General features: G+C 45.8%; 1 protein-coding gene across 1 annotated transcript; it reads right to left on the bottom strand.

Moving 5' to 3' along the window:
- Positions 1-9,560: 9,560 nt before the first annotated feature.
- Positions 9,561-18,003, bottom strand: RPL9 (ribosomal protein L9). Its single transcript, XM_074992627.1, has 7 exons — positions 17,852-18,003; positions 17,656-17,771; positions 16,322-16,417; positions 15,428-15,560; positions 11,608-11,688; positions 10,726-10,845; positions 9,561-9,692 (listed from the first exon to the last, which is right to left on the bottom strand). The coding sequence occupies exons 1-6, from the start codon at positions 17,895-17,897 to the stop codon at positions 10,739-10,741; spliced, it is 579 nt and encodes a 192-aa protein (XP_074848728.1). The 5' UTR covers positions 17,898-18,003; the 3' UTR covers positions 9,561-9,692; positions 10,726-10,738.
- Positions 18,004-18,220: the final 217 nt, after the last annotated feature.

The following is an 18,220-nucleotide window of genomic DNA, read 5'->3' on the forward strand; positions in this document are numbered from 1 at the left end:
TCTTTTCATTAAATGTCAATGGATATTAAACCCAAATTACCTTTGGAAGTCTGCAGTTTTGTTGTGTGGAAAACACATTAACTGGGAGGCACAGAAGTACTTCTTGGTCTTTTTGCTGCATAGTATCTAAACACAGCTCAACCGTGCTCCACCCCCCATACATGACATACACTATCTAGATATTTGAAAAAAGACTCACCTCTCCTTGATTCTTTTCACATATTAAATGCACATGTACATAAGCTAGGGTCCAAATTTCTTGTGCAGTTGCCTCCTTGGGCTTATTTTCTCCACCCATATCTTCTACCTGCTACAGAAGGATGAAGAGAGCCCATAGATGCTGCTTTCCTGAACAGTAATTGATAAATGGACTGGAGGGGATACACCAATTCCTGTGTAAATTCTGATGGCATTCTTCCTTCCCCGCATTCTGCAAAGATGTTATTTCTAAGGCTAAGCCTAGACTAGAGGGATTTGTTGGCAGAAGCTTTTTTCCAGAAGGTATTTTCTGACAAAACTTCTGCTGACAGATAGCGACCAGACCCAAGGGAGAATCAGCGGAGCAAAGGCTCTGGACTGCCCAGCCACTCTATTTGCAAAACCCCAACCAGAAGCACAGCAGATAGGGGCCTTCTGGCAACAGGGCTTCCGGGACGCCAGGCAATCCTAAGACCAGGTTTTCGTCAATGAAGAGGTATGCTTCCTTGTAGCAAGTGGGGTATAGTTGTTGAAGTGTCTATTCTGTCTGGCAGCAAGTAGAGATGGGCAGCCTACCTGTTGAGCATCAGCAACCCACTAGTTCAGTGAAAACATCTGTCTTGGGTGCATTGCCCATTCACTCCTTTCCGGCACCTTCTTCAACTCAGGGACTTGCATCTCCCACACCTCTCCTCCATCCCCCTGCACCTCAGGAAAAGTTAGCTCTTCCCCACCTCACCAGGTCAGTTTCCCAATGCCCTGAGTGGATGTGGACTTGCAACTCTGAACATTGTGCCCACTGCTGCCAAACCTCACCACTACAGGCTGAGGAGCAGGGGAGAGGCTGGTATGACAGCACTTCCAGAAGCTCCCTGCAGGTCACCCTTCCTTTGTATTGGCCTGAGCCCAAGTTTATGCTCCCAGAGACTCTGTTCAGTGCTCCTCTGACACCGTGCTCTCCCCAGGCTACCAGAAACCCTCAGTCTCTTTTGACAGGGCCATAAGCCCCAGCCCCACCTGCTCCTGTCTACACAACCATAATACGAAGCCCAGCTTAGGGGTGCCTGCTGCCTTCAGTAGCCTGGCCAGCTGTTGCCACTCCCATCCAAGCTTCAGGTGCTCACTGCAAAAGTAGATGCTGCTCTGACATGGCCCTATCCCTGCCCCCTCCTAGAGGTGAGGGGTATGTGTGCACCACTTGGCCTTGGTAACTGCAAGCGTGTACTGCAGCTCAGCTCCAGGCCTTGTTGCAACAGCCAGCTGTCCACACAAAAAGGCGTGTAGACCACAAGATTTTAAATTGAGGAGGTGCCACTGCCTGGCTAAAAGAGGAAGAGAAGTCCCTGCACTGTGCGTCACTTTCCAGCATTAGGAACAGGGTCTTCTGTCCCCATGCCACCTCCATTATGGTCCCATTCAGCTAAGAGAAGGCAGAGAAGCCCCTTCCAGTACGTAACAGAAATAAGGCTCCCCTATCCAGAGACAGGAATGGAATTGGAGGTGACAGAAGCAGGACCAATCACTACCAGCTCATGTTACAGTTCCAGTAAGCACCAAGCTCACGCATATACTGATCATGTCACAATCTGTTAAGGACCACTGCATCACCCAGTGTGACCATGGTTGAGGGCATCATGCCAGGCATTGTGCACCAAAACTCCCAGATCAGGCCTGCAACTCCATAACCCTCTAGGGCAACCGTGGCTGGTAAAGGAAGTCAAGGCTTATACCCTTTAATACATCAGTGGAGGGCCTGAGTGCACATCCTAGGGCATTTTTATTCATCCTGGTGACATGGCAGAGAAGCAATTAGAGAAAAGGACAGATCTCAGATCAATGACAGGACAAGAGATAAAGAGATATTCTAGTTAAGGAAAAAAGAAAGGAATATTGGTCTTGAAGCCTATCTCCTACTTTGAAATTGCATCATTTTAACAGTAACTAGCACAAAACTCCAAAGCTCGGCTTTCGTTCCCACATTTCTTTACAAAGTAAATATTAACTCATAAGCTTTGAATATGCTCATAATAACACTGCAGATTTTACATGCAAAGTGTTGTTGACACTCATTTTACAGCAGTTTCAGGAAAGACGTAGAAAAGGAGGAACATGTAAAGCTCCCCTTGCCCATTTCCAGCACCTCTGAAGTTATTTACAACTCCTCTAACAAGTGGCTGAGGGCATTCATTAAACCACTGGAAGCCAATAATTCAAGGATTGCCACACTTGTGGTTATGATCCCTGCATACACACCACAAATTAATGCCCTCCCTGCCAGCTCTAACTGTGTATTCCAGTGACACACCAGAGCCATGAGCACTGGAGCCAGGGCTGCTGGGATCCCAGGAGCTGTACTGCACCACAGTAGCAGAACTAGTGCGGCTCCTGGCTGGAGCTTCAGGAGCTGCTCTAGAGCTGAAGTAACTGGGTGGTTCTTCCTCCAGTGTCCCCATGGGTGCTCCACGATAGGTGTCGGGCTCGCCCCGGCGCCACAGATCAGATCTTTCCAGCAGTTTCTGCCGGACTGTGCATGCACCGGCGCGCGCCACTCCTTTGCGCGCTCCCGGCCACATGCGCAATCCGGTCCCCGCCAGTTCCTTCTTAACCGCCATCGGCTGCAGACGGAATCCGCTCAGGCTGCGGCCAGAGTCAGCGTATTTCATGTTCTTAGTGTTTTTAGAGTTTCTTTTCAGTCTTTCAGTTAGCTTGTTTTTTTGTTTTTGTTTTTTTGTTTTTTGTTTTTTGTTTTTTTTTTGCAGTAAGAGAAAAGTATATAACAGCATAGGCAGAAAGCCTTAGTAACCAGAGGAGCAGCGGAGGCCCGGGGACGTCAGGCCATTAGGCCTCCTGCCACGGCAGGCTGGGTCTGAGAGAGGGCAACAAGCACAGAGAAGGTGATAAGTACCCTGTTAACAACTCAAAGACTCACCGCAATGTCCTCTTCAGGATTCAAGAAGTGTGAGTCATGCCGCGAAGCTATGCCGGCCTCTGATGGGCACAGTCAATGTCTTAGGTGCCTGGGGGAATCTCACGTCACCCAGAAATGATCCTTCTGCACAAAGCTCACGGCCAGAGCCAAGAAGGACAGAGAAATGCGGCTGAAAATGCTGCTCTTTGATAAGGCCCTCCAGCCAGACGTGCCGGAGTGGCCTCAACAAGAGGGACCCACAGGGCCCCATAAAAGGAAGGCGGTGCCCCTCACCCCATCAGCGCAGAAACGGAGGAAGCTCTCTCCAACCCAATCCCTGCCGGCAGCCACAGCGAGCGGGACGGGTGCAGCACATAGCCCCCAGCCGCAATTACAAACAAGCGGCGGCGCGGAAGCGCACGTGGCAGAGGCTGAGCCTCTGATGATTAAACAGCTGGCCTGCACCGCGGTCAGAGCGGTGGCCAGGCAAGCGCCGGAACCAGCGGCACCGCAGCTAGCGGCACGGACCCCTGGGGTGCCGATGGTGCAGGGCTTGCAGGCGCCAGGGGAGACCACCCGCGCAGCACCGCAGTTAAGCGTGTCGAGCGCAGCACCAACAGCGGGGCCGAGATCCCCGGCGCGGAAAGGGGCAGAGTTAGCCCCACAGGGGAGGGGAAAGGCAGCAGAGAAGGGCTGCAGGGCTGCTCTCTCCAAGCCCTCCCCTTATGCTGCGAACTCCAAAAAGGAGGCAGGGGGCTCCCCCAGTCTACTCTGAGCCTCCCTCCCCGTTCCTCCAGCCAGCGTCACCATGGCTTGGGCCACCCTCGCCTTTTCTGGGATTTGACCCCCTGGAGTACTACCACAAATCAGTTTCACCACTGTCTCAATCACCCAGACGATCTCGCTCCCTCAAACGCCAGGCATATGCGCCTCGAGAGTGGTCCAGGTCTCCATCCCAGGAACCGTGCCCGCATTGCCATGGTCACCCCTATCACGCTGGGCATAGACAGCACACCCCCAGGGACAGGTCCCCCTAGACAGTTCACTATCCCCGAGGGCAATCGTGGACAGGGACGGAAACGCAGCTCTCTCAGGGGGAGTTGGTTCTGGAACCCAGAGATTTTCCCTCGCAAGCCTCCAGCGAGAGGATGTATCGTCAACAGGACCCCAAGGGCTCAAGGGAGGCTTACCCCAGTGGTTCCTCTCTGTCCTCCCCCGACGAGGCTACGGCCCCAGGGGATGTCCACCCCCCGGACGATCTCAAAACAGTCCCAAGAGCTGTTTAAAAGGGTGGCCTTTACGCAAGGCATCCAAACAGCAGAGGTGCAGGAGAAGCACCATAAGTTCCTCAAAAACCCTGAGACCTCCGGCCTCTTCTAAAATAGCTATTCCGCTCGACGAAGCAATTATGGAGTCTGCTACCACGATATGGCAGACCCCAGCGTCTGCTCCACCTATAAACAAGAGAGCGGATAAGAAATACTTCGTCCCGGCGAAGGGCATGGAGTTCCTCTTTAGTCACCCACAACCAAATTCACTGGTGGTGGAATCGTCTCAACAGAGGTCGAAAACTTCCCAGTACAAGGCGGGGGAACGGACAAAGATGCCAAGAAGCTAGAGCTATTCGGCAAAAAGGTCTACTCCTCCTCTACCCTACTGTTGAGAATGGCAAATTATGCAGCACACCTAGCGAACCATAATTTTGACAATTACTCCAGACTGACTTCTCTCATGGACTCGCTTCCAGAGGATAAGAAGCCGGTGCTGCAGGCCATCGTGCAGGAAGGCTACGCAGCCTCGAGGACAGGAGTTCAGATCGCCCTGGACGTAGCAGATACGGCAGCATGCTGAACGGCTACGGCAGTGGTCATGCGCAGGGAATCCTGGCTTCAGACATCGGGTTTCCCGAGGGATCTGCACGCGAAGATTGTCGATCTCCCCTTTGACACGCAGAAGTTGTTTGCTGAATCAACTGATTCGGTCCTTCATTCCAGTAAAGACTCAAGGGCCACTCTCAGAACCTTGGGGATTTATACCCCTCCATACAGGAAGAAAAAGTATTACCCTCAGCAAAGACGATACCCGTATCAACCCCAGCGTGCTCAGTACCAAAGGGGCTACGAACAAGGGCGGCATCAATAGCACCAACAGTATAGAACTCCCAGGAGACATTCCCAACAGAGCCGTGCATCCTCAGGGCAGGGCCAATGGCAACAAGTTTGACGGACACATCGAGGGCTGCACTATCACTACCATCGCGCAATGTCATCCAAAGCTAATGTTCCATCATCGCCTCCGACCGTTCTACGCCCAGTGGCAAAAGATCACCACAGACAAATGGGTACTGGAGATCATAGCCACGGGTTACACGATCCCCTTCCAGTCGCTCCCACCGCCACAACCTCCACCCAGGCCCCATCTCAAGGACACCTCCCACGAAGCAAGACTCAAGCAGGAGGTGGACCATCTTATGCTTATAGGGGCAGTGGAAAGAGTGCCAGAGCAACTCCAAGGGAAAAGGTTTTATTCAAAATACTTCCTCACAGAGAAAAAAACAGGAGGCTGGAGGCCCATCTTAGATCTTCGAGGCCTCAAACGGTACTTGCACAAACAACGCTTTCGGATGATCACAGTCGCCTCTATTCTCACGGCACTGGACGATGGAGATTGGTTCGCAGCCTTCGACTTACAAGACGCGTATTTCCATATAACAATCCACCCGGCTCCCAGACGCTTTCTCCGGTTTATGGTCCGCAAAGAACATTTCCAATACAAGGTTCTGCCGTTTGGCCTCTCCTCGGCCCCCAGAGTCTTTACCAAGACCCTGGCAGTGGTGTCAGCCTACCTGCACAGACAGGGGGTGTTTATATTCCCATATCTGGATGACTGCCTACTGAAAGGGGCTTCGAAGGAAGAGGTACTACGCATGATACGCGTTACAGCAAGCACGTTCTCTTCGCTGGGCCTGGTCATCAACCTGGCAAAGTCAAAGATTGACCCCACACAGGACATAAGAGTTCATAGGGGCACGCATAAACTCCATCACAGCAAGGGTTTATCTACCAGATGCTCGCTTTCGCGCTATTGGTTCCCTCGTACAAGTCATCACCTTCAGCCCCATGGTGCCGGTTCTAACGTGCTTACAGCTGCTAGGCCACATGGCAGCAGCAACGTTCGTAGTACAGAACGGCAGATTGCATATGCGCAGCATGCAGCATTGGCTGGCAAGCGTCTACAAACCGGCAGCACACACCGTCCACAGGGTGGTGTCGCCCACGACAGAGGTGTGCAGATCCCTGCAATGGTGGGTGAACCCCAAGAACATGCTAACAGGGGTACCCTTTCATCAACCACAAATCTCTATCTTCCTCACCACCACCGCCTCCCACATAGGGTGGGGAGCACACATGGGCGAAAAGGTGATGCAGGACTGTGGTCCCCTACGGAACAGTCGCTGCATATAAATATACTGGAGCTCAGAGCAGTGTTCAACGCCTGCAAACACTTTCGAGACTATATACAAGGCAAAGTAGTCGGGATCAATACAGACAATACCTCCACCATGTTTTATATAAATCGACAAGGAGCTCGGTCCCGTGCCTTATGTGCGGAAGCAGTCCGGCTGTGGAACTGGTGCATCGCCAACAATATAACCTTGAAAGCCTCGTATTTACCAGGCGCTCACAACGTGAAGGCAGACCAGCGGAGCAGGCGCTTCGCACTCACACACAAGTGGCAGATCCGTTCCGATCTGCTAAGACCGCTTTTTCACACATGGGGGTTTCCCCAGATAGACCTGTTTGCCACTCAACACAACAAGAAGTGCCCTCAATACTGCTCTAGGGCAGGACTGGGACGGGGGTCCCTGGGGGACGCATTCGCAATCTCGTGGAAGGGCCCCCTCCTCTACGCATTTCCTCCCAGTGCTTATCCACAAGGTCTTGCAGAAAGCCAGGAGAGAGAAAGCCCGCATGATCCTAGTAGTCCCAACTTGGGATCGACAGCAATGGTTCCCCTTGCTCCTGCGCATGTCGGACCGCCCACCGATGCCCCTTCCGGTGGCGCCGGACCTGCTCACACAAGCCCAGGGGTCCATAGTGCATCCACACCTCCGAGGTCTCCGACTGCAAGCATGGTTAATCCATGGCTCAGCTCCCTAGAGTGTACATGTACGGAGGGAGTGCAACAAGTCCTAGAAAGTAGCCGAAGGACTTCTACCAGGAAGACCTACAAGCAGAAATGGATTCGATTCACTGCATGGTGCTCTACCAAGCAATTAGCTCCCCTTGATGTGCCTAGATCTGTAATATTAGAATATTTACTGGACCTCAAGAGAGGCGGACTTTCCCTATCCTCGTTAAAGGTCCACCTTGCCGCTATATCGGCTTTCCGGCATGAAGAGGAAGGGTCCACGGTGTTTGCCCATCCCATGGTTACCAGGTTCCTCAAGGGGCTGGTAAACCTGTACCCCCCTTGGAAACCGCTTCCACCTTCGTGGAGCTTGGACCTGGTGCTTAACGCGCTAACGGGACCACCATTTGAACCCTTAGCCACAGTTTCCCTCCATCTCCTTACGATAAAAACCACCTTCCTTCTTGCAATCACGTCAGCTCGCAGGGTGAGCGAGCTCGCAGCAGTTATGGCAACACCACCCTGCACAGTATTTTCAAAGGAGGCGGTAACCTTACAGCTGCATTCAGCCTTTGTTCCGAAAGTTTCATATTAACGAACCTATAGTTTTACCCTCATTTTATCCGAAGCCTCATAACTCCAACAAAGAGGCGCGGCTACACCTCCTGGACGTGAGGAGGGCGCTGGCTTTCTATACAGACAGGACTAAGTCCTTCCGGAAAACGGATAGACTCTTAGTCTCTCTCGCTCCCAGATCAAAAGGAGAAGGTCTCTCTTCGGAGAGAATCTCGAAGCACATTGTATCCTGTATAAAAGTGCGCTACGAACTTAGAAAGATTCCTTTACTGGCCCCGCCCAGGGCTCACTCCACTAGGGCGGTGGCAGCAACAGCATTTTTCAAGGGCATTGCGTTAAAAGACATCTGCAGAGCGGCGACCTGGTCATCCTACGACACCTTCGCCAAGCATTATGCCCTACACAGGGTATTCCAAGAGGATACCCATCTTTCGACAGCGGTCCTTTCGGGGGCAAGCTGCACATAACCTGATTACCCACCTCCTGTCTTGGGTTACTGCTGGGTAGTCACCTATCGTGGAGCACCCACAGGGACACTCGAGGAAGAAAGAGAAGTTACTCACCGTAGTAACGATGGTTCTTCGAGATGTGTCCCCGTGGGTGCTCCACCACCTGCCCATCCTCCCCGCTTCGGATCTCTGTTTAGTATTTTTCAGGAGCATCCGAGACGGTTGGTCAAGGAACTGGCGGGGACCGGATCACGCACATGGCCGGGAGCGTGCAATGGAGCGGCGTGCGCCAGCCGGCATAAACTGCTGGAGAGATCCGATCTGCGGCACCAGGGTGAGCCTGACACCTATCGTGGAGCACCCATGGGGACACATCTCAAAGAACCATCGTTACTACGGTGAGTAACTTCTCTCTGTTGGCAGGAGCAGGGTGGCTGCACCAGGGAAACCTGCACAGGCTGCCTCTGCCACACACACGTCCCACTGCATTTTGCTGTGAACAGGAAGCGTACTGGACACTACAGAATCAAAGTCTCTTATAAAGATAATACTCTTCTCATCTTAGCCTGTCCTCCCACTAGTTTAACATGTTCACATCTTCACTCGTTTATTCTTCAGGCAAAAAATTTTTAGGGGGGAAAAGGTGGCATGGGGAAGAAATGAGGGCAAAGAGTCCCTTCCCTGGGAAATGAGGATTCAGAGACACCACTATATGGAGCAAAATGGCAAAACTCTGAAATGGGTGACAGGAAGATCCTCTCTTGGGAGTCCCACAGAAACCCTACTGGGGCACAAACATCAAGTCCCTGAAACAGAAAGGGTTAGACAGTGGCATATTGTTTGGGGAGTGAAATAGAGGGACTCAGGTAATGAATGTTGCCTCCATATGCACCAATAGTTATTTGTTAGATTTTATTCCACTGACCTAGTGTTTAGTCTTCGGTTTACAACAATCACTTGACTAAAGAAGCTATTGATGAATTTTTTAGGAATTAGCAAGGGTAATCTTTGGAACCAGAGAAAGACCAACAGTCTAGGATTGTAGAATAAAAAACATTAGTGTTTGCTGCTTCTGCTGATGTGACGAACAGTTTCCACCATTTAAAAAAAATCTTTTCTTTCACAGTTATCACTTCAAAGATAAACTGTGCAGTCCATATATCTCAGAGAAACATACAACAGTATTTTATGGCACCTGGCACAACTAACTTGGAGAACTGCTTCTATGATTAAGATTTTTAAATAAAATTAACTGAATTATTGCCATTATTTTTCAGTTCTCAAAAACAGAAGCCAACGTGGAATATTTGTTTTATTTTTTTAACATGTTATCTTGTCCACTTTTTACATCAGACTTCCCATTGGTACTTGCTGTATCAAGTAGAAAGTTAAAGATGTCCTGGTCATGGTTGGTTTCAGAATCTAGACAACTGTAAGAGTGACAAATTACAAAAATATATAGTTTTAATCTTAATTATTTCCACACAATCCCCTCTAAAACCCCTTACATACTTATTACTAAGAGTTGGTTGACATTTTAAAAGCACACCTAATACATAGAATAGAGAACTGTTCCAATTGTTAAGCGCACCTCAAGAATTCAGCCTCCGAGGGATAGCCACATTAGTCTGTATCTGTAAAAACATTTGGAGTCCTGTAGCAACTTGAAGACTAATGATTTATTAGGGCATAAACTTTTGTAGTTAAAACCCACTTCATCAGATGGAGTGAAGCGGGAATAAAATAGGTGTATATGTAAGAAAATTATGGGGGGACGACATACTACCCATCGTAATTGGAGTGATCAGCAGGATAACAGACATTCAGTGTAACTGATGGGAAGCTATGAATGTTCACTGATGAGAAGCTGCCTCTATGCAATTAAGATCCTTATTGAGGCTTAACTGTAATAGTACTGAATTTGCAAATGAGCAACTTCTACAGTAATTTTTTTTTTTACCTACTCCTGCCTTTTTATTTCTTCTTCCATCTGATGAAATGGGTTTTACCCATGAAAGCTTATGTCTTAATAAATCTAAGGTGCTATGGGACTCCGTTTTTTCAAAAACCAAGACACACAATTTTGATCATGTAAACAAGAACACAGATCAGATGCAACGTAAGCAGCCTCTCTTCTCTCTTTCAGTTTGGTTTGTGCCTGGCTCCGGGCTCCCTAACACGCATGGGAGCAGGGAGCCAGGTGCAGCCAGGATAGGAGATCCACCCCGAGCTAACACTCAGTTTTGACTTACATGTAGTTGCTGAGGCACACAATGGGGGCTTACTGTACTAGCATGGGATTTACATGTATTAGATGTTCAAGAACACTGCCCCACCCACTCGTAGCTAGCAGATTTTGGAAACAGGAAATAATGGTAAAGTTTTTAAGACTGGGACCTTACTTATCAAGTTACATTCATAAGTTTGAAATAATATAAAAATGTTACTGCATTAAATACCAACCTATTATATAGTTTTATTCATCTGCCTGCTGTACTGTTCCCTTCTCGGAAACATAGATACCATCCAAGAACTTTCTGATATCCTTGTTCTTGACTGTAGTGGCCTGCTGGATCAAGGCAGCTAGCAGGTGGGGGGGGGGAAAAAGAAAAATTAAGACATAGCAATGAAGCTGCCCTAACACAGCCTCTTTTTATAGCCATGTCAACATGTCAGACGACACATAACCCAAACAGGAAATGAAATAGCTAAGGGATGCACACAACTTGAAACTACAACTTTAAGCAGCCTATATTTCATGAACCAAATGCTCTCACCAACAAGAGCTTTAAAAGCATGTGCTTCTGCTGCATGAAAGACCCTGACAATATAAAGCTATACAAGAAAAGCAATAAAATTGTCCAAGTGACATTAAATGCACTGACAGTGTCATTTACATTCTTAAGCAATTTCTACATAAAAATTTGGAATAACACTTCAATTCAGTAATAAGTTTTACAGGAACATGTTGTGTGAAAATATAAAAAGTTCATGAATTAAATTGACAACTACATATAAAACAGCTAATACTGCAGCAGAGACATCTCCCTCTCTCCATAAATACTTACGCCATGTCTACACTAAACATAAAAGTCAACTGCAGATATGTAATTTTAGCTACACTAATTATGTAGCTAAAAATTGACATATCTGTGCTTGACTAACTTATCTGCCTGAACGGGGAAAACCAAGAGGAGTTTCTCCCTTGGACCTTCCTTACTCCTTGTCTCTCACGAGTACAGACGTTGACCTGGACCCAAGAGTTCGATTTTACATGTGTGTGAAGTCAAATCCTGAGCACATAAAATTTCTGGGGTAACATAGATAAGCCCTTAGTATACAAACCTGAGTTGGATACCAATTCAATGTCATTCCCTTCAAGAATCAACTCATCCTTCTGGGCTTGAGAGACTGCACAGGCAACACCTAGGAGAAAAGTAAAGTACACAGTAAACTGTATATTAAATCTGTGGATGTATGTAAAATGCATTTTATGTAAACTCAGACACAAGGAAAAAGTAATTGTTATTTATGGATCTATATAAATGAAATCAAGGTTTCTGAAACCATCATTAGTTTCCATTATTTATTACTGTAGCACACAGAGGTCAATATTAGGACCTAAGTTTCCTGTGAGCTGACCTGCCACTCAAAAGGCTGTGTCTACACGGGTACAAATCTTCGAAATAGCCATATTTCGAAGATTATTAATGGAGGTGCTGAATTGAATATTCAGAGCCTCAGTAGCATTACGACGCTTCTGGATGCAGCGCTTTGAAAGCCCCTGGCTCGGCGCGACTACATGGGGGTTCTTTTCGAAAGGACCCTGCACCTTTCGAAAAGGAGCCCCGTGTAGCTGCACCGAGCCGCATGCTTTCAAAGTGCTGTGGCCGGAAGCGTCCTAATGCGAATGAGGCTCTGAAATTCAATTCAGCACCTCATTAGTAATCTGCAAAATAGCCATGTGCCCATGCAAACACAGCCAAAGTGTCAGACACTTCATTTGCCCCTCCCCTCCACTGCAGGTCTAACTCCTGACCTTTTACTTGGAGCCCCTAGCCAGATGTTCCTGGGCCCTCTTGCAATGCAGAGGGTGGGTGGGGATAGGAGGCATGTGCTGTCTGTCCCTCCACTGCAGTGTGTGCAAGGTGGGGAGTGAGACAGAGGGAGGCTGCTGGTTTCTGCTGCTGTTCACTAAGTGCCAGTTGGCTTAAAAGGACAACATTCTTAAATGTCTCCATACACACTTGTATTATGGTTACTTCTGGATACCTCCTGCAATGCACATATACATTTATTCTTTCAAAAGTGCTGTTAGACTACTGTAGGCATTTCATAATTATTTCTTTTTTATGCTTAAATTTAATTCTTGAATAGTGAACTCTGCAATGCCTAACCTGTTCTAACAGAAGTAACTATCCCTATATAGTACACCTAGGATATGTATGGATGTACATCATCAACACAAACATCACCTCGTAATTTGGTGCACATAAAATCCAATTTTTAGACTGTGTCTACAATATCAGAGAAAGTTGACCTAGAATATGCAACTCTAGCTATTGTGAGTGGATGTACCTTACGTCAGATTATGCAGTGTCACCACTGCAGGAGGTCAATGGGAGAAACTCTCCTGTCAACTTCCCTTATTCCTTGCAACCCAGGGAAATATCAGGCTCTACAGAAGCACCATTAGTGGTAGATTCAGCAGGTCCTTATTAAACATATTAAATCGAACCCCAATAGATAGTTTTCTGGGTCAGACATGACAAGTCCTTATATAGCTAGAAAAATGAAGTGGGAACATTAATTGGGACGTCCCTCTGCTTTGTACTAGGCAATATACATACAAAGTTACAGATAGATACTTTTCATTATAAAGCAGACTAATACCAGAGAGGTAGCCATGTTACTCTGTATCTTCAAAAACCAACAGTAAGTCCTGTGGCACCTTATAGACTAAAAGACATTTTGGAGCATAAGCTTTTGTGGGAAAAGACCTACTTCAGCCAGACTAAGACATTCTTGTTACACCTTAAAGCAAAACAACCACCTGAAGTATAATATTAAACCAAACAGAAGAGTTCTAAAATTTAAAGATCACTGGGGAAAGCCAGAACAAAGCCACAGCAGCACAGCTGTCTGTCTGCTCAGCTTGCCCCAGCTGGGGGATCCAGGCAGACAGACAACCACAGAGCGGTTTTGAGTTGGCTTAACTCACATTAATGCAAGTTAAGTGCAACTCTAAGTCGCACATTTCAGGGGTTTACTGTACCCTGCACATAGATGGCAGAGATTGGGGGGAAATATTGGAGAGGTCTGCTATTTCCTTTTCTAACTAAACAACTTCACAAAGTGAGATTACTGAGGAGTAAGAGCCAAATTTTGCCTCTTGCCCTCCATGCAAGCCAAAGACATTCCTATTATCATCCAACAGTCCTCAGAGACCTACCACTATCATTCCATTAACAGAAAACTAATGTAGCTAAATTTGTGATGCAACCAGTTATCTATCCTAAGGTTTTTTCCCCAAAGTGGATGAATGTGATTTACTCTGAAGTTTTTCCCAATGCTAGGTAAAGGTTGTACATTATAGTCAGCTATGAATAAGGACTGAATTCATAAGCTTTAGACAACATTGAATATATTGTGTGGTTGGTTTTAGTCTAACCTTGTCAAAATATCAATACCAACACCAGTGTTTTCAAAAGATCCCAAAGGCTTAAGTATTTTTTGTGAATTAAGTTATACTACAATGAATAGGAGTAGCTTCTAGAAACAAGGCTCAATAACTGCAACAATTTGTACATTTAGAGCATGCACAAAAACATTCAGAAATACCTGACAGATATAAAATGCAGTGAGATCTACTTGCCCAGTTGTCCAATAAGCTTAACTAAAAGGCCTACTGTCACAAACACATAACATACTGATGGAGTATAGAATAGTGTGTGTCAAAGGAAGTAAGTTTGTCTGAAATTGCACTTTTGAAAGCCTTCTGCAGACAAGCTGCAAACTAAGATTTTCATATGCAGCCTTAAAATAAACACAAAGTTCTTACAAATATAATTTTTCTATACTCAGTGCAAAGAGACATAACACCCTCTCTGAGTAGCTGACCGTTACCAGTTCCATTAATATTACTAGGATAAGTCTTGTTAAATATTATAAGCGATAATAAAGAGTTTACAACAAAGTCAAAAGTAGGAAAGAGATTCATCATGTGTGTCTCTTGAAAGCCAATAAAATCACGACTTTGTATATGCAGGTGTACATACGCAAAATGAGACTCTTAAAAAAATCTCCATCTGTCCTGGTTTACTAAAAGATGTATGAATTTTCAGATGTTTAGCGCACTCAGCTTCTACTGAAGGTTATGTGCTGTGAGCATCTGGCACAGGGGTCTGCTCTAGATGCTCCTTCAGGACTTTTGTGGCTCCCAAAGGTATAATTGCAAAGGTTTTTTGGAAAAAACCTCCCGATTATTTCATGGAGAATATCTGAAACTCCAATAATGAACAACTCATATCTAAATAGCAAACAATGTGATCTTGAAACATTGGGTAACTCCCTCTTTAATATGTGGACTGCACTGTGGGATATGATACTGCATCTGTGTTCTGATCATGTTGCTAATAAACTCTTGATTTTGAAAAGGAAACAGAAGCTTGTGCCAATCATGCTGTGAAGGGCAACGTGCATTTAAAGAAAACTGAACTTAAACATGAAGTAAATTGGCTTAATTAAAATAGGTTTGGGAGTGAAAGTTAGGAAGATGGGGTACAAACTCACATGTAAAGTATGATGAAATAGAATACATAAAGTTTATGAACATCCTGCAGTAAACATGTATCATTACAAATTATTGTATATGTGCACTTTTTACAAAAAGTATGGTTTGACATTATTTATTTAGGACCATCTTCCGTTCATATGAACTGCAGCTCTTGAATTACTGAGTTTTTACTGAATTTGAGCGAAAAAAAGCTCTTTTTGCTATTTTGGTTGCAGACCTCTAACCTAGCACCTTTGAAGGTCAGGCCACAAATAGGCCTTTTGTAAATGCCAGTTACAAAGTTCTTACTAAACTCAAGTTTGTTGCATAAATATTCACAGGACAATCTCAACATCAATTAGCAAAGTACAAGCCCTTTAATACAGTTACCTGGTCTCATGCGTACCCTGCGGATATACTTCTCTCCCAGGAAATTCCGGATTTCCACGAGCGATCCATTTTCCTGTATAACTACGTTGATGGGGAAGTGAGCATAAACAGACCTCATCTTGTAACGAAAGCCCTGGGAACAACCAAATACATTTCACAAACAAAAAACTTAAATCACACAACTAAGAGACTGCAAAACTAGAAGCTATATTTAAGAGTTACTGGACAAAAGTGAAGTGTTAAAAAAATTTAGAAATGGTGTAACTATTAAACAGAGAAGATCTGTTTTTTGAAGAATCAAGCCACTAAGGTTTCTTAATGTTTAAGCTTAATGTTGTCTCCCAACTCTGAAGTGATTGTACTGGCAAAACGCAAAATCATAACTAACCTAAACTGTACACCAGTGGCAGGCCCCATGGGCCGCAGAAAGCTCATTGGGGTTCTATTTGTGGCCCATGAGACATTTTGTAATGTACAGTTTCACCAAATTCCACTGGTGTCCATCCGCATATTTTCTTTACCTTGCCAGTATTAATAAAGTCAGACACGCAAAGTGAGGGCACACAAAATAGGGTGCATGCAACACTGAGATGAAGAGTCATGAACTCCTTATGCCGTCAATCAGAGCAATGCTCTAGTTCAGCTGGCACACAACAAATTCTAGGTGCCCAAGCATAAGTAGCCTCCTGGGACATGGTAATTTTGCTATCTTGGTTATGACAGTCTTGCAGCCCACTGAGACAAAGAAGGGGCTATGATGCACATCAACAGTCTCTCCTGCCCACTGCTGCTGTATACACTACCTTTCATTTGGCATGGCTACCAAAATTCTCGTATCAGACAACTTCATTCTTCATAAACGACAAATATTTTATTTCAAAATAAAAAACTTACCAATGTGACACCCTTGATCATGTTTTGAACATGACTACAAATTGTTCGAACGGTTGCCAGCTCCTTTCTGTTACCCCACCATTTGTCAACTCGAAGCTATAATAAAAAGTGAAGTATTCTATTTCAATTCAGAACTAAACATGTTTCTTATAAGAAATTAACATATTTTTGTATAACTATCAACAAATAATCTCCACAAGCCTCAATTTCCATATCTGTGAAATGGAGCTTTTAATACTTACAATGTAGTTTGAGAAAAATTGATGTAAAGTACTTTACACCCCTCAGATGACAAATATTTCTGAATGCAAAACATTGAAAGGGCAGTAACAAAGGAAGTTGCCTAGAATTGTTCCATAACTTTTTTCCCTGAATGACTGTCCAGGCAAGAAGTGCTCTTTTCTAATATACATTAAAATCTGTGAGCTTTCCACACTGACAATTAACGATGGCAAGTTTTGTATTTGTTTACTAGCAAAAGCATTAACCAATTTTAATATCACCATGCAGCCCACCAACGGGGTATTTCTGAATCTATACAATAAAAATTGTATGTCATCTCCTACACATTAAGAAAAATGCATATGCCAGGGCCATACAATTCACCTCTCAAACATTTGAGGCACGTTTTAATTTGCTGCCAAATGTCCATGGATAAGATATTAGGTCAGGGATATGTTTCTAGAGTGACTTATCTAGGAAAACTTCCCAGGGACATAAGTTACCTTCACCTGCCATTAACAGACACATTCAAGCCACTTTAACTCAAATGCACTAAACTATCAATGCAGCTGAATTTTAGAATTATCTGGCTGAATACATATAGTTGTAGGTTACTTTTAGTCGGTTTTAGTACTGCATTTTATTATTTAAATTTGGAAACCAAAAGCCTTTCAGTAAATAAGAAGTCCATTCAACATTTCTAATCGCATACACACCCCACAATTTTTAACACTGCACCCTCCTCAAAACTGAATATTTAAAATGAGCATACCCAGTGACACTCCTAATACCAGACAGCATAATAATACTGAATCCTTGCTCAAACACCCGAGATATGCCTAAACATCTTTGAAACTTACATGATCCCTACCAATGTATCTGCACTCCCCAATCTTTAGCATGGACTCTCACAACACATTGTTAAAGAAATCACTATTGCTACTTTCATAAAATTATAGGAACTGAGACTAGCAGGGCTAAGTGACTTTCTGAAAATCACAAAGGGAGTTTGTGGCAGAGTAGGGACTCAAACTCAAGTCTCACATTAGTAATCTAGACACTAAATCATCCTCTCTAGGAAATGAATCTCAAAATATCCCAGCAGTACTCACCTTCTTGTGCTTCTTTCCCAAGAGGGAGAGCTCTACATTGATGTGGTTAAAATCCCGTCGCAGAGTTCCTCTGGGACCTTTCACTATAACTGTCCGGCCCTTCAGAGCAACGTCGACTACGAGGCAATAAGAGCTAACGTTAACCTACTGCACAACAAGAACACAAAGCCAATGTGTAACTAGCAAGACCCCATACCTTTCTCCGGGATGTCGACAGTCTGGTTGCTGAGAATTGTCTTCATTCTACAAGAGCAAGCACAAAGTAAGGGTAGACACCAAATACACTGCACTGCGCCTTTCCCACCAAGTCAGGCCCGGCCCGGCCCACACTGAACCCTGCCGAGTTTGTCCGAACTGGGGCCCACAGGCCATTGCAGGGCCCGCTACACCGCTCCAGACAGGAGCTCGAAAGGCGCACAGCGATCTGCCCCGCGCCAAGACACCCGCTGGGAACTCCCCACAACGGGGACTGGAAGGCGGTTCAGAGCCACGAGCGGCGCGAGGGCCGGACCGGCGAAGGCAAGCAGCGCCTGGTTCCGGCCTAACTCCCCTCAGACGGGGGGGG

Source organism: Carettochelys insculpta, chromosome 4 (assembly GCF_033958435.1).
Source record: "Carettochelys insculpta isolate YL-2023 chromosome 4, ASM3395843v1, whole genome shotgun sequence".
Classification (NCBI taxonomy): domain Eukaryota; kingdom Metazoa; phylum Chordata; order Testudines; family Carettochelyidae; genus Carettochelys; species Carettochelys insculpta.